Genomic DNA, 24,402 nt, shown 5'->3' with positions numbered 1-24,402 from the left:
CTACTTTGGCTTCCAACCACATCACTCTGACCTCTCCTTGCAGAATCACATCTCTTTCTCTGACCCTACTGCCTCCCTCTTATATATCTTTTTTTTTAAGATTGTATTTATTCATAGAGACACAGAAACATGGGCAGAGGGAGAAGCAGGCTCCCTGTGGGGAGCCTGATGTGGGACTTGATCCCAGGATCCCGGGATCACGACCTGAGCCAGAGGCAGACGTTCAACTGCGGAACCACCCAAGTGCCTCTCCCTCTTATATCCTTATATAAAAACATATATTACTATATAAGGATACATAATAATATAAAATAATATATTTAATACATATATTAAATCCTCCTGTGATTATACGGGGTCACCAGGATGACCCAGAATTATTTCCCCATATCAAGATCCTTAATTTAGCCACATACATAAAGTCCCTTTGTCCATGTAAGGTAACATATTCACAGATTCTGGGGATTAGGAGGTGGATACCCCAGGGAGGGTCAAGTCAGAGGAGCTGGGCCTTTACAGAGGGTGTTTGGGAGAGCCTCACTGAGAGGGGACATCTGCCTAAAGACCCAAGGAATGGAGGGAAAGTGCAATACGGATACCAGGGAAGGGGATTCCAGAAAGCTGGAGCAGCCGATGCAGAGGCCAGGGGTGGGTCTGTTCCTGGGAACCCCAGCTACTCCCCTGCACCTAAACCAACCAGAAGTCGGTGCTGTCCTGGTGCTTCTGGAATCTTGCCTGGAGAGCAGGAGGGTTTGAGACCCCTGATCGTCACTGGTCTCTGGGCACAGGGTCTCTCACCCACGGTTCCTCAAAGGACAGGCTGACCTGTGCGGAGGGGCAGGAGCCTGGGTCAGAAAGGCAACGGGTCCAGCGCCCCCCGCCCCCCGCAGTCCGGAGGGACGGTCACCTGGGCTCCGTCGTGGCTCTGTCTGTCCTGTCTGTGCAGCGTCCGCCGGCTGTGCCACTGGCGCAGGGAGGCGCGAGCCTCGGAGCTGAGCCCCTGGGGGGCGCGGCTGGCGTCGGGCTGGTAGTGCGCAATGTGGTGCAGCGCCCCAAACCACGTGGTCAGGTAGTACCCGGCTGCGGACAGGAAGGGGCGGTCGGCGCAGCCCGGCCCGCAGTGCGTCCGCCTCTCCACCCCCTGCCGCCGGGCGAGGCCGTCGGGCCCGGGGGCGCCCCGTTGGGTCCCGGCGTCCCGGGGCGGGGCCCACCTTCTCCCCGTAGCTCGTCGGGATCCAACAGCTCCATGAGAAACTCCACGTCCAGCTGCGTCTCCCCAATGTGCGGACTCCAGATCAGCTCCTCCGTCAGCGCGGGCAGGAAGGCGTCGGCCCCCAGCGGCTCTGGCGGAGGGACGGTGCATGGGGGCGTGCAGGCGCCTGCAGCCCATCCCCAGGACCTCGCGGCGCTGGCTACCCCTCCACCTGGTGGGGTGCACACGCCCCTTACCAGATCCCAAGCCGCCCGCCGGAGCGTGCCACCCTCTCCCCTCGACGTGCACACGGGCGCCCCCCCCCCCGGGCTCCCGCGCCCCTCAAGCTACCGCGCATCCAGGGGGACGCAGGGAAGCCCCCATTACCTTGGTTCTCGCCCCGAGCCAGGCCCGCGTAGACGTCACTGCACACGGCCAGCAGCAGCGCCACCTTGCGGCGTGGGGCGCAGGCGGCGTGGAGGTGCGCCAGGCGCGCGTGGATGCGGCTCCGCAGGGCGGGGGCGGGGCCCTGCCCCGCCAGCCCCGCCCCCTGGGCTCCCGGAGGCCCCGCCCCCGCCCGCAGGGCTACTTGTCGCTGCCGCAGGCGCCGCAGCTCCCCGGCCCGCAGCGTGCGGAGTCGCGTCCACAGGGCGGGCTTCAGCGGCGCCAGCACCGCCCGGCACAAGGCCGCCTCCACCGCGGCGCCTGCGACGGGTTGGGGTGGCTGAGCGAAGGGGCGCCGGCTGCTGCGCGCCCCCTCCCTCCGCCGACCCCCTCCCGGCTTCTGGCCACCCGCACGTGTAGACGTGGGTGAGAACACGTGTGGAAGGGGGAGCCCGGACGTGTGAGATGAGCAGAGTGAGCGGAACAGGAGCTCCTATATGGAGGCAGAGGTGTGCGAGTGGACAGGCCAACGGCGCACAGAGACGGAGAGAAAGAAGTTGGCTGCGGACACACACGTAGCGCCAAGAGGTGGCAAAGGAGAACCCGAGTGGGTTCAGGGAATGGCCATAAATTCCCTCCCAGTCCTCCTTATTACCAAGACCGTCGTCCTTCCGGGGGGTCCCAGGCCCCAGGCTCCCAAAAACAGCCCTGACGTCGGGGTCCTTTGATAAGTGATCCTGGAGGTCAGTAAGGAGGTGCCGCACATCCTGAAGCAGCTCTGTGGCTGGGTCCCCAGGCCTGTGGGGGCCTCTGGCATTTGAGGTGAGACGCGCCCTCAGGCCCTGGAACTGCCTGCCCACGTAGCTGCCCCGGGCCCTGGCCAGAGCCTGGATGTGATGGGTGAGCACATCCTCTGGTTCGTTCTCTTCATCTCTGAAGTCGTCCTCATTTTCGTCCTCGTTCTCATCCTTGTCCTCCTTCTCTGTCTCCTCCACCAGGCTGGCCAGAGCTGGCCCAGCATGGTGCACCTCTGGGCTGAGTGGGCCTTCAACCCATGAGACCCTGTGAGGGGCAGGGTTCCTGGGGGCTGGATGTGAGGAGACAGTTGGCCCCACAGAACAGTGGTAGTGGCTCCCTCATCCCTCAGGGGCCCAGGGCCCTGTCCCACCCAGCTAACCTGATCTGTGTCTTTCTGCAGTTTCTGGAGGTGTCTCTGGCGGCATCTGCTCCGTCCTCCACCCTCTGTGGGTCTCCACGTAGAGCTTGTTCACCACGGAGAGCACCCTCTCCGACATGCTGAGTTGGACACCACCAATCTGCAGAGGACCTGGGGACCAGCATAACCGAGGCATCCCAGATGTCCAATGAGCCAGCCCCTGGTTCCTTCAGGGCACCAGGAGACCTAATTCCCAGCCTCATTACTGGCTTGGTCCCCGGCCCTTTGTCACTCAGGCCCAGGGGTCAAGCCTCCCACAGCTCTCTCCCTGAAGTGCCATCCTCCCAGACCAAGCAACCCGGAAAGTGGCTTCCCGCTCCCTTAGGGAGCCACCCCTCACCTGCGTGTTGGTCTCCAGGCCTTAGAGTGGGAGGGGGCAAGAGCAGAGTTCTGGGCAAAACATCCCTGAGAAAAGATAAGGGCGAGCTGCGGTGTGGGTGGGATGTCTTAGGGATGGATCCTCCTTAGCCCTTTTGACGGGTGACCTGTACCTGCTGGCTGAAAGGAAGGCCAGGAGATGGGGCAGGTCTGGCATGCAGAGGTTAGAGTATTTCAGGGACACACCTGGGGGTGGAGGGAAACAAGGGGCGAGGAAGAAAAGGTGAGGGGTGGGAGTCTCTTCCTCAGTCCTGCAATCCCCCAAAGGATCTTCAACACAGGGAAATGTCTACCCCTTAGAGTCCCCATCTTTTCCTGTGTCTTTATGTCTGCATCCCACTTATGGCACCAAATAGCATTTGGGAGATATTTTGGAAGCAAAGCTGACTAAATTTGCTGTGGGCTGGAAACTGGGGGTAGGCTCCTCACCTCCAGGAAGCTTCTGGATCTGGTAGGTGCGGACTTCTCCTCGCGAAGCTCCTGTCCTCAACACCAGGACCTGGCTAGGGTCGTATCCTGTGACCAGGAAACTCTAGGGGGTGGGGTGGCGAGGGTAGCAAAGGTCAGCTTTTTTTTTTTTTTTAAGTTTTACTTATTTAAGTAATCTCTACACCCAATATGGGGCCCAAACTCACAACCCCAAGGCCAAGAATCCCCCACTCTGAGCCAGCCAGGCGCCCTGAAGCAAAGATCATCTTGAAGAGGATCTGTACAAATCTCTGTTACTTTGGCCTGCCCAGCATCCATTTCCCTTACTTTGGATTCCACACCCCAAACTTCCTTTAAAGAAATCTGCTCCCTCCCTTGGTTCCTGTGGGTGGGACTAACTCCCCTCAAGCCCTAGGGTTGGTCCCATGACCTGACCTCGCCAATAGGGTGACAGTACTTTCTCACCTCACTGTGATTGGTTTAGAGATGGGCGTGTGAATCAAACCCAGCCAATGGAAATCTTCCACAAGATTTTTGCTTCCTCTTTCTTTGGAAGGAGGCCTCTATTTATACTGGCTTTGCTAAGCTTGAGGGATATGGCCCTGAGCTGGGAACACACATCTCTGCCACCACAAGGACAGAGCTCCCTGGAGAAGGAAGCTGCGTAGACCTGCTAGTGGTCTTATCCAAGTCCACCCCCTATTCCTTGCAGGACTGTAGCTTTGTCCTGAGCATAATCTGCTCGGTTGGAGAAGACGGATGATGATGTAGGTAGGCGGCATTTCTCACCTCTGGCTTTTATAACTCCCAGGTGAGCTTTATTATTTTTTTTAAAAGATTTTATTTATTTATTCATGAGAGACACAGAGAGAAGAAAGAGAGGCAGAGACACAGGCAGAGGGAGAAGTAGGCTCCATGCAGGCAGCCCGATGTGGGACTCCATCCCGGGACTCCAGGATCACACCCTGGGCCAAAGGCAGGCGTTAAACCACTGAGCCACCCAGGGATCCCCATCCCAGGTGAGCTTTAAAAAATATTGCCACCGTGGCCCCATCCATATATATGGAATCGATTGCGAAGGCTTTTGGTTTTCCTGGTGCAACTGGTGCTTCTTTTTCTTCCTCCTGCCTGGAGCGCACACATGTGCTTGGACCTGGGGCAGCCACCGGGCAACCGTGAAGGGAATCCAAGAGAATGGCAGAGAAGCAGGCCTTGACGTCACTAGAGCTACTGAGCTAGAGCCCAGGCTGCCTTTCTGAATGTCTTACAAAGATAAATGCCGTTTGCCTAAGCGACTGTAGAACGCCTGCCCGTTCCTCGAAGCCCCAAACATTGGGCTTTCCCTACAGCTGAAGCAAAGCCAAGAAATGGGATGGGGAGAAACGGACAGGTTCCCTCATGCTCAAGATCCTGCCCGTTCCTCGAAGCCCCAAACATTGGGCTTTCCCTACAGCTGAAGCAAAGCCAAGAAATGGGATGGGGAGAAACGGACAGGTTCCCTCATGCTCAAGATCCAGGCATTCTTGAAATTCCCTTTACTTCTGGGTGTTTCAGTTATTTGACTCAGTCGGTGGCCTTTTTGGTTTGCCTGGTTTATGTTGTCGGTCACGGGGAACCGGCAGAGTCCGGGCTGATCCACGGCCGCATGGGGAAGGTCAGAGAAGGTCCCTGGTTGTGAGTACTCACCCCCGGTGGCCACAGCTCAAGAAGGGCTTCTGCATCCTGTGTGTCCAGCTCTGGGACCTGCCACACCCCCGATGTCCTCCACAGGCGAAGCAGTGGCTCTGGGGTCCCCAGGACCCCTATGGGGGTCTCACCCACTCCATTCACCTGTGACAGAATCGGTCTGGGACATGCAGGGTCCAGGAGACCAGGGGTTAGAGGTGCGCAGTTGGACGGTAAGGTGGGGTCAAAGGCGCAGGAAGAGGTAGCCCAGGGATGAGATGGGATTCGGGGTCTATATGGGGGGTGCGCATTGGGTGGAAGAGGCTTCTGAATCCAGGGGCAGGAGTGGGGAGACCCCAGCCCCAGTAGCCCTCACCTCTCTGCATTGATGGGGCGTGCAGGGGCCTCGTCCTCCAGCTGAGCCATCTTCAGGATATGCGAGGCCAGCAAGCCATGGTCTGGCCCCTGGCAGGGAGGGAGATAAGGCTCAAGGTTGCTCCAACCCAGGGGTAATATTCAACATGTTTACAGCCAATATAGCCTAAACCCTGACCGATCAGAACGGACCCAAGGCCCCTGGCCGTGCCAGGTGTTAATTCTTTAGTCACCGGACAGTGGGGAGATCTGGGGATCCCAGGAGGGAGGCCGATGTGTCTTGGCAGGGAGGGCAGGGGTGTAAGGGAGGCCCCAAACTGACAGCTGTTTACCGAGTGGCACAGAAATATTTCAGATTTTGACAACCAGTGCTGCCATAATACAGATGTGGGCCAGTTGGAAAACCACTTCGCCCAAACCCAGCGCCCGGACAGCGCTCAGCCCACAGCAGGCACTCGGGAAATATGACATGTCTCATACGGCAGCCCCTCCTCCTCCCTTCCCAGGCCACAGAGGGGCCCTCAAATATTCCCCCATCCAACATCTTATTTATGAACACTTTCAAACATTCAGAAAACCCGCATTTTACAGGCAACATCCATAACACCTGCTCCCTAGATCTTACTGTCGGCGTTTTATTTTTTGCCCTATAACACATCCGTCCCTCTGTCCGTCGGACCTCAACTCTCGTAAGCAGGCACACAGCCCTAGCTAGCGTGAGTGATCGCTCGAGGTGGGCAATGTTGAGTGTTTTCCCTGCAGCAGTCCCAGGAGTGGGACCCCTGGGGCCATTCAGGTGTGCGCCTCACAAATACTTTATAAGCACAGGCCCAGACTGGGTGCCCTGGGGACACGATGACGGCAGAACAGGCCCCTGCCCTCACGGGGCTTCCATTCTTGCTTGGGCTGGTACAGGAGACGGGTAGGAGCCAGCTGAGCAAATCAATCAGGCCGCTGAGCAGAAACCCGGGGTTTTAGGAAGGGCAGGTGCCCGTCCAGGGGAGAGCAGGCGGGAAGGGTGGGGCGGGAGGCAGATGCTCTCCTGGGTCCCACCGGAGGTGGTGGAGGGGGCGGCGGGCGGTGCTGGGCGGGGCGGGATGGGTGCAGAAGCCCGACACCAAAGACAGGCTGTGGGGGCTGATGCTGCCGGCTAGGTCCCGGGGGACCCCTACCTGTTCTCCGAGGGGAGGCCTGGAGTAGCAGGAAGTGAAAGTGTTCCTCACCAGAGAGAGAGGAAGCCGGGCGGGCGGGGGAAGAGGCGGGGCTGGGGGGATCTGAAATCAACCTTCCTCTCTTTTTCGGGGCTCCGGCCTTAGGTGAAGGGCCTCCAACGGAGGGGACTCTGGTAGTCTGGGGGTCCAGGGCTAAGAGCCCCGAGGCTTTCTCGCAGCCCCTGGGGCCCCCTGTCTACCCCCCTGCTGTTCCCCATGAGAGCCTGGAGGTGTTCTGCGTCCCTGGGTGCCCACGGAAAGGAACAGGGACGCCAGACAACTGATTGTTAGTTGTTTTCACTTTTATTTTGTATCCAATAAGCAACGTTATCTGCCCCTCCCCACGGAGGAAGTGGGTCCCCAGGGAAGGGGCCCAGCACCCACTTTGGTGGTGGGAGGCACAGAGTTGGGAGGCCTTCAGGCTCAGCTGCCCCCAGAGTGTGTTACGTTTGGAGGCTCCACACTCCACCCAGGGTAGACTTGGTCTACTTTGCCACAGGCTGTCCTAGGAGCAGTAGAGAGCCCAGAGGGCTCTGGGGAGCCCTGGGGAGCCCTTGGGGCCCCTGTCCAGAACAGTTAGGTGTTTAGAGGCAGCCCTGGCCTCAGGAGCAGTTAGAGATTAGGGGAGGTTGACCCCGTCCCCGCGGGTGGTTAGAGACCGCGCGGGCTGTTACAGATGGGCTGCCCAGGCCTCGGCCCCTGGGCGATGTTAGAGGTTCACCAGGGTCAGGGGGCTGGGGCCCCAGTTTTGAGCGGGAGTGGTTAAGAGACTGGGGAAATGTTCTGAGCTCCCCAGACAAGAGCTGCAAGTTAGAGGGGGCCAGGGCTGGCTGGGGCTCTGCTGTCCCAAAGGAACTGGGCATCCTGCCCGGGAGAGGCAGCTGTCATTGGGGTTTCTCTCCCTCCTTGGTCCTGGCCTCCTCCTTGGCAGGAGGTGGAGACTTGCTGGGAGAAGCTGAAGTTGAAGTGCTGGGGTTGGGGGCCCCTGACCCTGCCTGGGCATCTATGCGGGCATGCTCCTTCCGGACAAGGTCCTCCAGTTCTTTCTGCAGGGGGCAAAGTTCATAGAAGTCAGAGGTCACTGTGCATCATGGGATCACACACAGGACCTGTGGGGCAGGGGTTTGGGGACAGGCTCCGGGTGGGCCGGGGTCACCTAGACTCCTTACCTTCCATCCGAGGAGGTCGGCAAGGGCCAGGCAGCCCTGGTCACAGTCACCCAGCCAGGCCACGTCCCTATGGGTGGGAGAGTCAGAGCTCTCAGCTTGTCCCAGGCCCCTGCCCACTCTTCCCAGTCCGCGTGCCTTCATGCCCTCCCTCCCACCTCTGCTGTGACCCTCGCAGGCCCAGGACTCACCTGTAGGCCTTCTTGGAGTCGAAGTCCATGCCTCCTCCAAGGCCCATCATCATCCCCAGGAAAGGGTCAGTCTGTGGGGGAGAGGGGAGCTCAGAGCACAGAGCCTGGAGCCAGGTGGCCTGGGGCTGCTCCCTGCTCTGTGACTTCACTCAGTGACCTGGCCTCTCCAAACCTCAGTTTCCTTATCTGTAGAGTGGGGGCGATTACCAGCCACTCCTGGCATTGTCCTGTCAGCGGGTTAATACTTAGAAAGCGCTTACGGGGCGCCTGGCAGGCTCAGTCAGCAGAGCATGTGACTCTTCATCTCAGGGTCGTGAGTTTGAGCCCCATGTTGGGCATAGGGCCTACTTAAAATTAAAAAATACAAAATAAAATAAAACAAATCAAACCAGACAGACAATGCTTAGAACAGTGGCTGGCACATGGAGTGTTTGGCTGTTCGAGGAACCACCCCTCCGCAGGGATGAGGGATGAGGGAGGGAGGCCACCTCAGGAAGAGAGCCGAAAGCGGGAGTGGGCGTCTCCTCACGCTGTGCTGTGGGCCCTGGGGCCTGCTCACCCTGACTCCTCACTCACCCAAAGCCCAGCAGTCCTGTTCTGGCTTAAGCTGCTTTGAGTTACTTCACTTGCTCAGAAGGGGCCAGAGGGACCCCGGGGCTTGTAGAATCAGATCCAGGTGGCCTGGAATCTGACCCCTCCGGGTTCTAGAGCACCTAGTTCTGAGCTGAGGGGTCTCAGTTTCTGAGGAAGCCAGTGAAAGGGAATGTGGGACCCCCGAGAGGAGGAGGAGGAGGAGGAAGAGAAGACAGAGGGGGGCTCACATAAAAGCCAACTCACCTGCCCAGTCTTCTCCTTGTTGATGAGCAGGCGCGGGGTAGAGAGGGGCGCCCTGGGGGATGGGGAGCTCAGTGGTAAGGGTCTGTCCTGGCCACCCCCGGCCCCAGCAGCACCCCCCAATCCCAACCCAACCTACTTGCTGATGAGGGAAGCAAAGGGCTGCACTTGCAGGGAGGTACCCATGATGATGAGGAGGTCCACCTTCAGGAAGTCCTGGGGAGGGGGGGTGGTCAGTGAGGGTCCCAGAGGCTCAGCAGGGGCCAGGCTGCCTCCCCCCACACCCCTGCCCTGCAGCTCGCTACCCCTCCCCTACCTGGGGGGGGGGCACTTACTGACTGCATGCAGGAGAAAAACCTTGCTGGGAGGTTCTCGCCGAAGAACACGATGTCTGAGGCAGACGGACGGACAGACACAGAGACAGAAAGAGCAAGTGAATCGGGAGGCAGAGACAGGGTCAGAGAGCGAGAGACAGAATGAGAGAGAGAACAGGCGGCAGCAGAAGGCTGACCCGAGGGGCTGGGGTGGGAGCTACAGAGTAGCGGGCGCAGGTGAGGGGCTACAGGACCCATTCTCCCGGGGACAGATTTGGGGCACCGGTCAGGGGCTCGTGGAGGGCCGGGGTTCCCAGCCCAAGTCCATCCAGGCTGCTCCTTGGCCCCAAGGCTCACCAGGCTTCACCACGCTGTGACATTTCTCACACTTGGGAGTCACCTCGGAGAAGATCTTCTCTGGGCGTGGGGAAGAGGAAGGGAGAGGAGGTAAGCGACTCTGGGCTAGGGTCTGGGGCTGCAGCCAGCCCTCACGGTCCACGCACACCTTGGTCGCTGGGGGGCCTCCTGGGGGTGTGCCCTGCTCACGAAGGCCCTCCCTCCTTAGAGAGCTGCCCCTTACCTCCCCCCACCCATCGCCCCGGGTTCCGGGGTGGAGGGCATGGGGGGCTCCGAGCACCAGGTCACGTCTATGATTTAATGAATAAACACAAGGACAGATGAATGAGCAGATGCTTGCCCTTTACAGGGGTAACTGGATCCCACCCCCCACCCCCCAACATGGGCAATAAAGCTCCCCTAGGGGTCTTTGGGGGCAGTTCTATTTTATCTTGGGTGAGAGGCCTGGTGAGCCCCAGGCCTGGTGACAGAGAGGGAAGACATTGCAGACGATCCTGGGATGGGGACACATCCTTAGGCCCAGCTGCCCACCATCCTTGGGTTCTGGGACAGACACCCCCCCACACACACCACCATCCTTATGACGATCATGCTCCTGATTGCTTATTAAGGAAGGAAGCTTGAAACATGCTGTCACTTGCACCCCACAGAATCCTAGCTCATTTGTTCAACTGTTCATTCATTCATTCCTTCAACAGGTATTTAAAGAGCCCCGTTTTAATGTCTGCGATTCACTTTAGACTATTTTGGCACGGACAGCATGATATTTTGCGGGGGATGCGCACACTCTTGCTGTAAGTGACACACAATGGGGTCGTGTTCCTCGTCCATTACCCCCAGCTGCGCGCACTTGAGCTATTCTGGAAGCCTCACCCCAGCGGCGGTCAGCTGGCGTTTTGGCAGAAAGGCCCCGCTCCAGAGGCCCCACCACAAATGCTGCAGCTGTCCCTGTCTCACATGAACACCAGAGGCTTTGTGAAACCAGCATAAAGAATGTCAGAAATGGCTTTCCATGGGTGAAATGTGTGGCTTCTCGGGAGCACAATGGATGTCAGACAAAGGCTCTCAATGGCATTCGAGAAATGTGGGCCGGAGGAATAGTTCCCCCCTTTTCTGGACACTCTGCCCTTCCATGGACGGGGACGCTGACTTTGACAAGCCCTGTTGTCTGGACCCCTCGGGACAGTCCCCCCACCGGCCCCCCTGCCTTTGTCCCTAACCAGGCCTACGTCCAGCTCCACGCTCCACGGAACATGCTTGCCTGCATCTGACTAACGGACCATCGGATCCGGGGCCTCCAGCCCTGTTCTGTCCAGTATGGTGCACATAGCTACATGTGGCTTTTAACATTTTAATTAATAAAAATGATGGAAAATGAAACATTCAGTCCACCGGTCACGGTAGTGACATCTGTGAGCGCTCCAGAGCCACATGTGGCAGCGGCTGCCATACTGGGCAGGTACGGATTAGAGTGCAGTTGTGTCTCCCTCCGTGGGCCCTTCTTGTAAGGTAAGATCAGAGCCCCTCAAAGGACAAAGGGCCGGGGCCTCAGACCCCACAGAACAGACTGCATGGCTGTCCGGCGACCTCTCTGCCAACACACATCTCTGCGTGCGGCTGAATTGGGTCTGGACCTTGCTCCCCTAATAACCCAGCTGTGAGGTGGTGCTGGGAGCCCGCTGCAGACCCCGCTGCTGCCTCAGATCTCAGGGGGCCACAGAGCAAGGACACCACTGGAGCCCACAGCATGGAGCCCCTGATCTTGGCGCCGGAGAGCCGTCGGGAGGCAGGAGGGCATCCGCCCTCGTGGATGACCTCCAGGGCCTCACCTTTCATCCAGCTGAGCGGGTACTCCCGTCGGCACAGGGGGCTGATACAGTGCGAGGTGTAGAAGGTGCCGTGGGCCTCCACCAAGTCCTCAGGCTCCAGCCCGGCCACCCGCTCCAGGGTGTCTATGTTCTGCGGGGAGAGGTGGGGGGAAAGGCTCAGCAGCGAGCCGCGCTCCTCAGGGGCAGGAGCAGGGCGCTGCGAAGAGAAGCAAATGGGACAGAGGGAGAAGGAAGCGAGGGAGAAGCGAGGGGCAGGGTGTGCCCGTAAAGCCCTCCGCTCATTCTCATGGTGCCACCGAAGCGTAAAAGTCACAGATGCTTAACGGCGGGGCCCACGCTCATACATCTGTGAGCCCAGGCCCACGGCCACCATCAGCCCATATGGAGGTTTTCCGCATTATCGGGCCACTTTGTTTCCATTTTTCAGAAAATTTGTTTTGTTAGGACCACACGACGTTAGTGCCACCTGCCAGAAATTTGTTGGCCTTCATGAACAAGCCCTACAATGTCTCTGCTGTAGATAGAGCCCCCTCAGGTGTGGCGTCCTTGTGCAGTAGCCAACCTGCGCAGCTGGATATGGCAGGCCTGGCCAAGCATTAACAGAAATAAGTGAATCGGGAGGGTTTATTTGGTTTTAATCACTGTTTTCCTAATTAGCAGTAGGGTTTCTTACTACGGTCTGTTTCAGAGATGGCACAGTAATCGCATTCTTTTCAGACGCAGGTATATCCCTCCTTCAACCAGCCAGGCTGTTCTTCTCTTCCATATAGACATATGAGCGCTCTCATTTTTCTTAAAGCACGCAGCCCCTCGGGAGCAGCTTTTGCTGGCCCGTGAGGAATGCTGCAGAGGCAGGTGCTGACGGGGCACATGGGCACATGCCACCCAGAGATGGCCGGTCACATGCAGCCCCCAGCCGCCCCGGCACGGTTTCCCCGAGACTCCGTGAACAACCGAAAGGGTTCTCTTTCAAGGGCAGACGGCCCCCACTGCTCTCTCTGCTCCCTGCCAGCGATCAGCTTGTTCCCCCAACGGGCAGACAAGAGCCACTGTTCCCACACTCCCTGCAGCTCTCCCCCTTCCTCCTCCCCCTGCTTTAGTTTTGCCTTTGTGACTTGACTCAGTCTACTGACTCCCTCACACATGAGTAAGCAGTGTGCGTGCAAATAATTGTATAGCATGTACAAGAACCACTCAGATGCCTCTGTTAGTCTGAGGCCACTTTTGATAAAGAAACCACAAATTGGAAAAGAACGAGGCTGACCTGTGTGTCCTGATGTTGAAATGATCCCTCCAAGAGGTTAAAAGGCTCAGGAGAACAAGGGCTGTGGGAAAACTATATATGAATGTGTGTACTTGTTTCCCTATGTATAGAATATTTTTTGGAAAGATTTTATTTATTTGAGAGAAAGAGAAAAAGAGAGAGAGAAAGAGAGAGAGTGTGTGCACAAGCAGGGGGAGCAGCAGGCAGAGGGAGTAGCAGGTTCCCCACTGAACAGGGAGCCCCATGTGGGACTCAATCCGAGGACCCTGGGATCATGACCTGAGCTGAAGGCAGGCACTTAACAGACAGAGCCACCCAGGCACCCCTGTGATATGAGAAGCCAGCTAGGGGAGAGAGGCTGGGGGCTGGGGAGTATGGCCCCAGGAAGCCCCCTCCTAAAGGACAAAGGGTCATGAGCACATGATGGTAAACGGCAAGTGACATGTGGCTGGGGTGTGTGGCACGAAGCAGGGCATGGTGACAGTGGGCAGTGGCCCCCCAGCTCCAGCCCAGCGCTCCCTGACTCTGGAGGACCTCGGGCGGGGCAGGGTGGGGTGTAGCCAGCTCTTCTCAATCTGCAAGAGGAGCCTGGAGTCTGGATTTTCATCTGAAATCTCGTGTTTTAAACCTTGGGTCCCTTTTTGTTTTAAAACACTGTGTCCCCCTGATGGACACGAAGGCAATGGCAGCTTTGAAAAAGCATGAAGTCGGGGGCGCCTGGCTGGTTCACTGTGCGATTCTTGGATCTTGGAGTTGTGAGTTCAAGTCCCACGTTGGGTGGAGAGATTACTTAAAAATAAAATCCTGGGCAGCCCAGGTGGCTCAGCGGTTTAGCGTTGCCTTTGGCCTGGGGTGGGATCCTGGCGACCCGGGATCGAGGCCCACATCGGGCTCCCTGCATGGAGCCTGCTTCTCCCTCTGTCTGTGTCTCTGCCTCTCTCTTTGTGTGTCTCTCATTAATAAATGAATAAAATCTTTTTAAAAAATCCTAAAAAAGGAAGAGAGAAAGAAAAGAAAAGAGCAAGCAGGAAGCTGCTATGTGGGTGTGGATATGGAAGGGTCTTCCACACAGGAAGTTAAGTGAGAGAAAGCCCTATGTGTCGGGTAAAGGCCATGCAGATATTTAAAAGGACGATAAGCTGCTTTGCTGTGGAGATCACAGGGGCTTGAACGAACAGGGCAACTGTTCTCATGTTTGAATGGAGACTTGTATCTGGAGATAAAAATAGCTATCGTACATAGCTTCAGAAGTGCCACATCATCACAATTCGGAAAGAAGTGAAGACAGTGTGTTCCAGAAAACTGGGTCAGTGACTCAAAAAGTGGCTGAGGTTGACGGAGAGGGTGACAAGTTTGAAACAAAACAAAACAAAACAAAACAACAAAATGGTTTCTTGAAACATGAGAGTGGAACTTTTTTTCCACTTTTGCCTCTGTTTTCTGTAATAGGCCTCAAAACATACGTTTTGATGACGTATGTGTAGCTAAATGCGTGCATTAATTATTGCCGGGAGGGGACGGATGCCTGCACCTTTCCCACGGCCCCCAGAGTGCACTGATGCTGGATTTCACGAGAAGGTAGCCCGCCGTCGGCGTGCTTCTGTGCTGGGGCGGAGGCTTCGGCCTCACATGGCTCCACCTTTGAAGCAGATTCGTGACCCGCACACTTCTCCCCTCATTGGCCCCTGCCTCCAGCCTCTTCTACTTGGACATCACAGGACCCCCTTCCTCACCCCGCCCTCCCCATCAGCCCCCTACTTGCAGCCAGAGAGGGATGCCTGGCTCAGGTCACCCCGTCCCACCCCACGTAGAGCCCTCCCGTGGCTCTATCTCACTCAGCCCTTCCTTTGGCCCCAGGATCCCACAAGGTCAGCCCCTGTCCCCCTCCTTGAGCTCGCCTCCTCCATTCTCTCCTGCTCACCCGGATCCAGCTTCTCGAACACACCACATAGTCTCACCTCAGGGCCTTTGCCCTGGCTGTTCCCTTTGCTTGGAACACACTCTCCCGGCCAGATGATCCCATGTCACCCTCCTTCCCTTCCTACAGGTCTTTGTCTAAATGTCCCCTTCTTGGTGAGGCCTTCTCTGATACCTGTTGACAATGGCACCGCCCCCCCCCACCCCAGCACTTCCAGTTCCCCTTTCCTGCTTAATGGTGCTCCACAGACATCGTGGCACACTGGACGTGCTACCAACCCCGTCTTGTCCATTGTCTCTCTCCCCTCGTTAGACTATCAGCTCTAGGAGGGCAGGGATGTTGCTGCCAGCAGGGCCTGGCATGGGGTTTGCGCTCAGTAAACACTCATGACGGAAGATGACAACACAGGGCCGTGGGGCTGATGTCATGAAATCGTGCACAGGGGGCCCTCGGCTTGGAGTGAGCTGTTTGTACCATGTCTGAGTCACGTGGATAAAACGGACTCTGGGAAGAAAGGTCAGGTTTATCTTGAGTGGGGGTCCTCCTGGAAGGAGAGGCTGTCCCTTCCCAGGCCACCACCACTGCAAGCCCTGGGCAGGAGCTCCTGTTCCGGTTTGAGAAATCTGGGACTTAAAACAAATTCATCCTCCCCCTGGTGGCAGCTTCCCAGGCTGGCAGGCTCCAAATTGCCAGGTGCAGGAAGAAAATATTAGAACGCCCATTTATATCCAAGGATTCCCTGTCTTTGATAATTTTGGGTTCTAAGGTATCATTTTTAAAAAAGATTTATTTATTTATTTATTTATTTATTTATTTATTGAGAGAAAATGAGCACAAAGAGGGGAGGCTGACGGAGAGAGAGAATCTTAAGCAGACTCTCTGCTGAGTGTGGAGCCTGATGCGGGTCTCTACCCCACAACCCCGAGACCATGACCTGAGCTGAAATCAAGGGTCGGATGCTCCACCGACTGAGCCACCTGGGCACTCCCAAGGGATCAGTTATGGCATGACATTGCTGTCCCCACTATATAATTTCGTCCCCACTATATAATTTCAGTGCTTGTTCACAAAACACATATTCATAGAACAAAGGTAGAGGCGCACTGTTTACAGTTAAGGGGTGCGAGTCCCTGAAAATATCTTGCTGATTAGTCCAGAAGCCAACAATGTGAGCCATTCTTGCCGGAGAGCCCGGGACGAGGCCCTTGGCTCAGCACCTGACACGGATGAGCCATGGCCCATGGCCCATATCAGGCCTTTGTGCAAATTATCAAAAGATGCCCCTTCCTTAAGACCATATCTACCAGTGGGAACACGGTCACAGTGTCCTGATTTCGTTAGACCCACTCACTCTGTGCCCGTCTGCTGCAAACCCTCACCAAACATGAAACCCACCTCGCCAGCGGTGGCCTCTCCGACGTGAGGCCCTTTCTCACTACGCACAGGATGGCCCCAGGAGGAGCTCACTGCCATGTCACCATGTACCAAAGGGCAAAGCTGTTCTGGTCTCTGCTTTCCAGAAGGGGAAATTGACGCTGAGCTGGGTAAGGGGCTTACTGTGGGTCACACGGTTAGGAATCAGCAGCCCGGGCCCTTGGGGCCCAAGGGGCCAGGACACCTGCGGCCAGCCCTGCTCCTCCCGGGGATGTCCACGGCCGCCTACCTGTGTGTAGCATCGCAGCAGCAGCCCCTTCTCCTTCAGCAGCCGGATGAAGTAGTGACACACAGTTGGCTGGAGGGGAGCAAGCAGGACAATGCTGAGCATGATGGGGCACCTTTGCCACATGTCGCCACGTTGTCGTTTTATGTCACAGAACCATCCTGTTGGCCTTGGGAGCATCCCTATCCCCATTTCACAGACGGAAACACTGAGGTGCCAGGTCACAAGAATGGGAAAGGAGGGAGCAGGTGGCCCAGAGCCCATGTACTTGGTGACCACGTGACATCTGTTAGAAGGGTCCCAGTGGAAGCCTTTCCTGTGCCTGTCACCCCTCAAGCTTTCCCATCACCTGGGCAAAAAACAGCTTACCTTGAACTGGCCAGGATAGAGTTCCTTGGCGAGAGCGAAGAAGGGCTCTGGGTGTTTCTGTGGGAGAGAGAACCGGAGGGCAGGTGGGCACCCAGAGCCAGGCGAACCTGTGGCCCCCACCATTAGACATCCCTGCCTGGGGGGCACGTACCTTGAAGTAGCCAATCTCAAAGATGGCCTCTGGGTAGGGAAGGTGGTACTTCTCTAGGTTGGCGTAGAGGCCCGTGGATGGGGAGCGGAAGTCAGGGATGCCGGCGGCTGGTGGGGGCAGAGGCAGGGAGCGATGGGTAAGAGCCTTGGCCCCATCAATAGCCCCTCAAACCCCCTGTCAAGGGCCCAGGCACAGCTCCCTCCAGTCCCTGGAAGAGGGCCCCCCAATGTGGGGGCATCTGGTGGGGGGAGGGCTGGCACTTACACGTGGAGATCCCAGCTCCCACCAAACAGATGACCCTGCGACCTGGAGAAGAGGAGGGTAGGCGTCACATGACCGTACGCTCAGGCCCAAGTTAACGCCGCCCATCATAGCCCCTGACACCCCTGACTCAGTGCCAGGCCCACGGCTGACGTTTCAGATGCACGAAGGGTCTTCCCCAGCATCTTGAGGTGGGTGGTGTTAACACCCTCATTTTACAGATGAGGAAACCAAGGCTCAGGTAGAGGCAGGATCGCACAGTCCGCTGGTGGAAGAGCCAGCGTGGGGATGAGGAATCCCCTGTTTCAAATTATACCAACATGGACAGATTCGAGAAAAGACCACTTGGAGAGAAGTTTCTCCTCCTAACTAGATCTAGACAAAAACACATGAGCTCTTGGTGAGAGGGCTGGGGGAGGGGGTACCCCCAACCCCGGAAGAGCTACAGGTTATTGTAAAAATCTGTGGCCTCGCCTCACCTTTCAGACACAATCTTTTTTTTTTTTTAAATGAATTTATTTATTCATGAGAGACACACAGAGAGAGGCAGAGACACAGGCAGAGGGAGAAGCAGGCTCCCCATGGGGAGCCCATTGCAGGACTCGATCCCAGGACCCCGGGATCACGCCCTGAGTCAAGGGCAGACGCTTAACTGCTGAGCCACCCGGGTGCCCTTTTGGACACAATCTTGAATGACCATCTATTTCTAGCATGTTCCTTTAGCATATTCCTTTCCTCTATGATCAAACACACAGCAGCCACCAGGAGTCTGAGAATTTCCAGGTGAAGACTAAAGATTTGCCACTCTCGGCCCTCACCCGATGAACAGCAAGCAGGTAGATAAGGGGGCTTTAGATGCTGGCTCTCCTGTTCACCAGTGGGGGGCAATGGGGGGGACTGGGGTCTTAGCTCAGATCTCCCCTCTGGGCTTCTGCTTCCTGCTCTGTAAGATGGGCACAGGGAACCCTGGGTGGCGTAGCGGTTTGGCGCCTGCCTTTGGCCCAGGGCGCGATCCTGGAGACCCGGGATCGAATCCCACGTCGGGCTCCTGGTGCATGGAGCCTGCTTCTCCCTCTGCCTGTGTCTCTGCCTCTCTCTCTCTCTCTCTGTGACTATCATAAATAAATAAAAATTAAAAAAAAATAAGATGGGCACAATTATAGTACCGCTTTCACGGGGCTGTCGAGAGAATGAATGCATTCACGTGAAGCTTAGATCAGTACCTGGCACTGAGCACACACTATATGTGTGTCTGCTATTATTCTTTGAGCCAATTGTACTTCTTGACACCCAGGGTTTGTACGCGTAGAAGCATTTCGTTCCCCCATTTTCCCCTGGCTTTCAGAAAAAAAGATGGGAAGGTGTGGTAGGAGTCGAATCATTTCACAAACACACGGGGCTGTGCAGAAATAGCCCTGTTGCCTCATCAGCTGCTGGCGGGCAGGCCTGCCACGCGGTACCCTGGCATCTGCCCGTCAGCTGATAGACAGGCGCAAGTGTGGGGTCCCTGAACTGGGTGCCTCTGGGGTGTCCTGTGTGAAGAGGACAGCAAGGGTTATAAAGGCCTTGGCTTTGTCTTAAGAATGCCATCGGACCAGGCTCAGCTGGACCTAGCAGGGGCCACGTGGGAGGGAGCATGCTCTGGATTTAGGGGAGCCTGGGGGGGGGTGTAATCCTGACAGCTGTGTGACCCTGCAGCAACTCACAACCTCTCTGTGCCTCCACTCCTTCCTCTGTCCAGATCATTCCTATAATGACCTCAAAGGTACAGTGTGAAGATCAAAGGAGAGGATGCCTATCCAGTGCTTAGCCTGGAGCCTGGCAAATGGTGAGGGCTCAGTTAACTCCTGTTAACCAACTGCCCCCAAACTGCTCCCAAACCCAAGTGCAGGAGGACAGAAGGAACAAGAGCTTTGTGGCCACTGCCTGTGTCCTCATAGGGGAGGAGATGTCTGCAGATGGCTGCCTGGCCTGGCCCGGGAGAGGGGGGCTCAGGGCAGCAAGCCTGGACGCCTGAGCAGGGAGCCGGCAGCAGCTGGAGGACAGGGAAACGGGAGAAGACGTCCTCAACAAAAGGCCGTTCAGGACCCTCAAAGGGTCGATTGTTCTAGTTAAGGACTGCCGAGGCCCGGTTTCTCAGACTTTGATGACCTCAACTTGCAGCAAGAAATAGAAATGACGTGGTGACCTAGTGGAGAGGCACCTACATCCCACCCCTGAAACACACTTCCTGTGATAGTCATCGCAGGGCACGTGGCTCTTGCTCTGCTCTGGGTCTTTTTTGGGGCATTTACGTTTATATTCACGGGTGGCACCCCTAAGAGTCCCATGGGGTGATTACTACTGGTATTGGCTTCATTCTGTCCAGCAGGCCTGGCCAGTCAGCAATGGGAGTGTGACCCAGGTCTGGCCAAGCAGAAACCCGGAGATTGGTTTAAGGTAGGAGTGTGACGCAACGTGGCCCAACTGGAACCATTCTTGGCCCTTTTGCTTGAACCACTGGAAGGAGGCGCTCAGCTGGTGCAACTGGCATTCGGTACTGCCAGGAGCCCCCTCCACCTCAACACAGAAAGCAGCGCCAGACAAGGTTAAGATTTTCGACAATGTGGAAGCCTCTGAATCCAGCCATGCTTAACGCCGGATTTCAGTTACAGGATCGATACTCCTTTTTGGGCATAAGCTATTTTTGAGTTGGGTTTGTTACTTGGAAGCAAAAGGTGTGATGGGTCAGGTGGTGGTGGCTGAGAAGCCAGTTGGGGCCAGGAGTGGGGAAAGTGGCACGAAGCAGGGCCACGACTTACAGCGTTCGCTCTGCATGTAGCGGGTCACCCCCTCCAGGGTGAGGTCGTCCAGCAGACGCTCCTTCTGGGTGCCCAAGCCCAGTGTCTGGGAGAAGAAATTCCGCAGGAAGTCCACTGGCCAAAAAGCAGAGAAAGAACATCAGGGTGGGTGTTCAGTCGCGGTGCACAGGGGCCGCGAGTGCCCCCTGCCCCAGCCCTGGGATCCCCCACCCTCCCGCAACCAGGGACCTCTAGTCGCTGGCATTGCACCTAGTATTGCATGCTTTGAATGTCAACCGCAGTGGAGGTGACAGGTAACAACTCTATCCCTGCCCTAAACCGCTCCCCCAGAACCCCTCTCCCAAGGAGGATACTTACTCTCTGCCTCTCTGCCAGCGGCTCCTCCCTCAGTATCTGAATCTGAGTCCTGGAAGAGGTGGGGGTGGGGTGACCAGGCCCCAGAAGCGGGGTTAGGGAGGGAGGAGAGGGGAGGGTGGCACCCCGGTTTGGTGGGGAAAGGCTCTGGCTGGGAGTGGGTCCAAGGAAGTGAGAGGCGGTGGGGGAGCCAGTGTGCCTCGGCTCTGGGTTGGGCTGCCTGGGTTGGAAACCTGGTCCTGCGACTCCTGAGGAGCGTTAAGTTCTTTGCTGCTCTGAGTCTGATGCTCCTCATCTGGGAAATGGAGCTCAGAGGCAAGGGCACAGCCTGAGGGGCTATCTGAGATGAACCGAGTCAACCCACAGAGGCGCTCAGGGCAGCACCCGGTGGGGTAAGAGCGTGCAGACATGGCCCGGTGTCCACGTCCTCGCCTTGCCTCCCTGCTTGTCCCCCGTGGCGTGGGCCCACTGCCCTCCTCACCAAAGTCACTCCTGTGAATGATGCCAGTGGAAAGGCCTCAGTCCTCACCCCAGGGTCCTCAGCCCTCCTGCTGGAAGCCCCGGGCACCGCCTTGCCATCTCGACTCCATGTCATTATCTAACTTCTCCTGAGTCAGGCTCCCAGATGGCAGGTCTGAGAAGGTCCTGGGCCCTCCCTCCGTCCTCACTCCACCTTTCCAGGGCTAGCTGCCTCATCTGTGCCCAAGGTCTTGGCCTAGGCACTGATCATGCCACCTCTTAGTCCCCAGATCCGAGGTTCCCGCAGCCCACTGGATGCCTCCCCCTAAGTGACCCTGGCCTCTCTCTCCCGCCATATCTCAGACTGGCCTTGGCCTCTTCCCAGGCCCCAACTCAGTGTGGTTTCTGTCCCCCAGTCTTTGTCTCCCTCTCCTGCCCTCCCACCATCATGGGTCCCCTCCCTAAGGCTCTCCCTGGCCCAGCCTGTCCTCTCTCTGGGGGCCCGGTCTTGGCCTCCTCCCTAAGCTCCCAGCCTCAGTCCCTACCTCTGATTGACTCTACTGCCCTCCGGGTGATGGCCTGGCTGTGTCAGCCCACCCCCTCCGCCCCAAGCACCCCTCTCACTGGCTTTTCCAGTCTGACCATCTGATCATCAACATGTATGGAGTCCGCCCTGATGTCAGCTCCAGGATGGCAGGGATTTTTCATGTTCACCAGTGGACGCCCAGCACCGAGAATGGGGTCTGGCCCCTGGCAGGAGCTCCAGAACTATCCACCACTGATCGAATGGATACTTGCTGTGCGCTACACCAGGGCTGGGCCCTGCAACGGACCTCACAAAAACACAATTCTGACCAACGCACTCCCCTGATTAAAACCCTTCCACTGACCCCGTCCCCCATCATTCTCTGCTCCGGCTCCAAGCCTTTTTTGAACGGGAACCGCCCTTCCAAATGTATTTAAAATTTTCTATAAGCTTTGCAAAAGCTTTGACCACTAGACGATGTATGACTCGAGGCACTCGCCTCCCGTTCCCACCGCAGTCACCATAACCACTATTAACAGTACAGTGGTAATTACTCTAGATTTTTTTCTCTGCATATAAAACTCGTTATTTTTCCAGAAATGGGTCATGCCACAGTACAATGCTGCACCTTGCATCTTCCGCAGAACAATATACCATAGATCCACCTCATTCTTTAAAAAAGCTACATAGTGTTGCATTGTAGGGATGAGCCATAGTTCATTTAACCCGCCTACTGACAGCCACTTGGGCTGTTTCCAGGGTTGCCCCATCGCAGACAATGCTGCAATTTATATCCTCGGATCTCTCTTGCTGGGACTGAGGATCCCTTTTTAACATTAAAACTTTCTGTGGCAGCGGTTGAGCCCCGGGAGCCAGGCAAGGGAGAAGCCCTGGCCTGACAGGAAGCTTTCAGACCCTCAGTGTGGCCCTCTGTGCATCTGTCAGGTGCCTTCATCACAGCTTCTGTGCTGCCCTACATCTGAACTGTGAGCTCGCGTCTGTGGGGGGTTGGCGTTCTTTCAGGCTGCAGACAGTGAGCCTCTGTGGAAGGACTCGAGGGCCCTGCCCAGCATGTGAGAGCGACTTGGGCCTAAGGGGGAGCTGGAGGTGCTGGTTGGGGCCTTCAAGTCTTCGTGAGGTGGCCTGGCTACCTCTTCCTGAAGCGTCTGGAAGGCAACGTGCTGGGTGCCGTGGGTTGCAAAGCAGTCCCTGCTCTTCTAGTTGGGGGGCCAGAGGACAAGTTACAGAACAGCTCTGCTGCAGATTCCTCATCTGTGAAATGGCCCCAGTAGGCCTTGCACTGCCCCCCCCACTACCACCACCACAGGGATTCTGGGGAGGTGAAATGCTACGATGTACACAGAGCACTGGGTGGAGTACCCGGCTCAATAAATGCTAACCTCAAATATAATTAGCTAACCACCCCCAGCTACCAGACCACTGACCACATCACACCCTTCGTGCCCCCCTCCCAGTCCTGGTACAAGCTGTACACTCTGCGTGGAACGCCATTTCTCACTGTGCCTAAGAAACTTCTAAGTCACTCTTCACTTACTGTCATGTGTCTGTACCTCAATCTGACTCCTGGACCGGCCTGTGGATTTGCCCTGGGAACGGACCGGCTGGAAACTGCTGACCCTCACAAAGTTTACTCTGCCTTGAGCTACTTTCATAATCACTCTGGAGGGTCATTTCTAGTCACTTGTCCGTGGGATCTGGGCGTTCAAGGACCAACTTGGATGCCTGTCTCTTCCATGCCCAGCATAAATGAGGTTCAGAAAGGGTAAGGGTAGGGAGCAAGGAAACAGAAAAGTCAGGGAGGGCAGGTCTGGAGTTGAGGGCGCACAGCTTTTTCTGCCAGTCCCCGGAATTCACCATTCCCAGGGGGCCGAACCAGGAGTGGGGGCAAGGGGCTGGGGTAATGCCCTGAGGGCCCTGGGGTAACTGTCTCCCCTCTGCCACCTCCACCCCCCCCAGAGTGTGGGGTGTGGGAACACGTCCATTTCTCTCCTTCCCTCCACCCTTCCCCAAATCTCACCTGAGCCTCCTGCACCTTCCCTGCCTGGGTCTCCAGAGGGTCAGAGGCTGGGGGAGGAGGGGGAGCAGACGTGGTTACAGTGGGGGGCACAGTTAAGTGGGGATAAAGGGCTTCAAAGCAGAGGGGCAGGGAGCAAGAAGACCCACCAACCTAATTATACTGGGGTGGGAGGTGGTGGTAAAAGCTGAGCAGAGGGAGGGAGGCGATGGGGAAAAGCAGATCTTATTAGGATAGACAGTGCTGTCTGGAGAAGTGGTTAGTGAGAGACAGAGGCTGGGGCAGGAAGGTTTGGGAGAGGGAGGAGAAAGTAAAGCCTACAGGCATGGAGGAAGACTTAGAGGTGAGGAAGTAAACAGTAGTGAGTGTGTGTGAGCACGTGTGTGTGCAGGGAGGGTTAGGGTTTACAAACAGAGGGAAGTTTAAAAAAGGAAGAGAGGAAAGAAAATACTCTTAGCAGAGAGGTTTAGGAAAGGAGGTGCAGTGGGGACAGCACGTTTAGGAGGGGCACAGGAACTAGAGGGACGAGACAGGAGGGGGCGCCAGGGGTCCCCGAGCATCCTACAGTTCCCCCTAACAACCAGGTACCCTTAGCAACCGGGGCCGCGGCAACCTAAGTCCTTAGCAACGAGGGTCCTCAGCAACCGAGGTGCGAGAAACACGCGGTCATTAGTAACTTGGGGGACGTAGCAAACGGACCCTTACAATCTCGCGACCCAGAAACCCACCAGCCTGGCAAGATGGATCACTTAGCAACGACCCCGCACCCCCGCCCCGATTCCCACTGCCCGCCATGCAGCCCCCGTCTCCAGCCCCACCACGCCGGTCCTCGGGCCCCGGGGCCTGCAGCCCTCAGCCAGGCCCCGGTGCGACCCGACCCTCCCACCGGGGCCCCCGACTCACGGTCCGGCTCGGCCATGGGCGCGGGGCGGGGGCCCTCGGGGCTGTCACCGACTGCTCTGTCCCGTGACGGCACCGGAAACAGGAGGGGCAGAGACAGGGCAGAGAACTACGACTCCCAGCAGTCATCGAGGATGCATACAGGCTTTTCGTACAGCGGCGC

The 24,402-nt window shown here is 56.9% G+C and overlaps 2 protein-coding genes across 5 annotated transcripts; both read right to left on the bottom strand.

Moving 5' to 3' along the window:
* Nucleotides 1–302: 302 nt before the first annotated feature.
* Nucleotides 303–6,845, bottom strand: RINL (Ras and Rab interactor like). Of its 2 annotated transcripts, none has more exons than XM_041735949.1 (12): nt 6,812–6,845; nt 5,641–5,729; nt 5,286–5,429; nt 3,600–3,702; nt 3,284–3,356; nt 3,133–3,197; nt 2,754–2,903; nt 2,232–2,663; nt 1,580–1,897; nt 1,212–1,343; nt 908–1,080; nt 303–825 (listed from the first exon to the last, which is right to left on the bottom strand). In XM_041735949.1, exons 5-12 carry the CDS (start codon nt 3,325–3,327, stop codon nt 769–771), a joined length of 1,371 nt encoding a protein of 456 aa, XP_041591883.1. In that variant the 5' UTR covers nt 3,328–3,356; nt 3,600–3,702; nt 5,286–5,429; nt 5,641–5,729; nt 6,812–6,845; the 3' UTR covers nt 303–768. The 2 variants fall into 2 exon arrangements, with proteins under 2 accessions (XP_041591883.1, XP_041591873.1); XM_041735939.1 differs by having other exon boundaries at nt 5,286–5,445; nt 6,812–6,829.
* A 289-nt stretch (nt 6,846–7,134) lies between these two features.
* On the bottom strand, nt 7,135–24,386 carry SIRT2 (sirtuin 2). Of its 3 annotated transcripts, XM_041735975.1 has the most exons (16): nt 24,243–24,341; nt 23,343–23,389; nt 20,323–20,371; nt 19,966–20,079; nt 17,168–17,209; nt 16,904–17,010; nt 16,753–16,809; nt 16,387–16,455; nt 11,542–11,671; nt 9,713–9,772; nt 9,377–9,432; nt 9,181–9,257; nt 9,045–9,096; nt 8,208–8,278; nt 8,020–8,086; nt 7,135–7,896 (listed from the first exon to the last, which is right to left on the bottom strand). In XM_041735975.1, the coding sequence occupies exons 1-16, from the start codon at nt 24,256–24,258 to the stop codon at nt 7,735–7,737; spliced, it is 1,176 nt and encodes a 391-aa protein (XP_041591909.1). In that variant the 5' UTR covers nt 24,259–24,341; the 3' UTR covers nt 7,135–7,734. The 3 variants fall into 3 exon arrangements, with proteins under 3 accessions (XP_041591909.1, XP_041591898.1, XP_041591906.1); XM_041735964.1 differs by lacking the exon at nt 23,343–23,389 and having other exon boundaries at nt 24,243–24,386; XM_041735972.1 differs by lacking the exons at nt 23,343–23,389; nt 24,243–24,341 and adding an exon at nt 20,801–23,302.
* Nucleotides 24,387–24,402: the final 16 nt, after the last annotated feature.

Source organism: Vulpes lagopus, chromosome 2 (genome assembly GCF_018345385.1).
Source record: "Vulpes lagopus strain Blue_001 chromosome 2, ASM1834538v1, whole genome shotgun sequence".
NCBI lineage: Eukaryota > Metazoa > Chordata > Mammalia > Carnivora > Canidae > Vulpes > Vulpes lagopus.
Note: the sequence above shows the minus strand (reverse complement) of the source record. Positions and strands in the feature narration are given on the sequence as shown.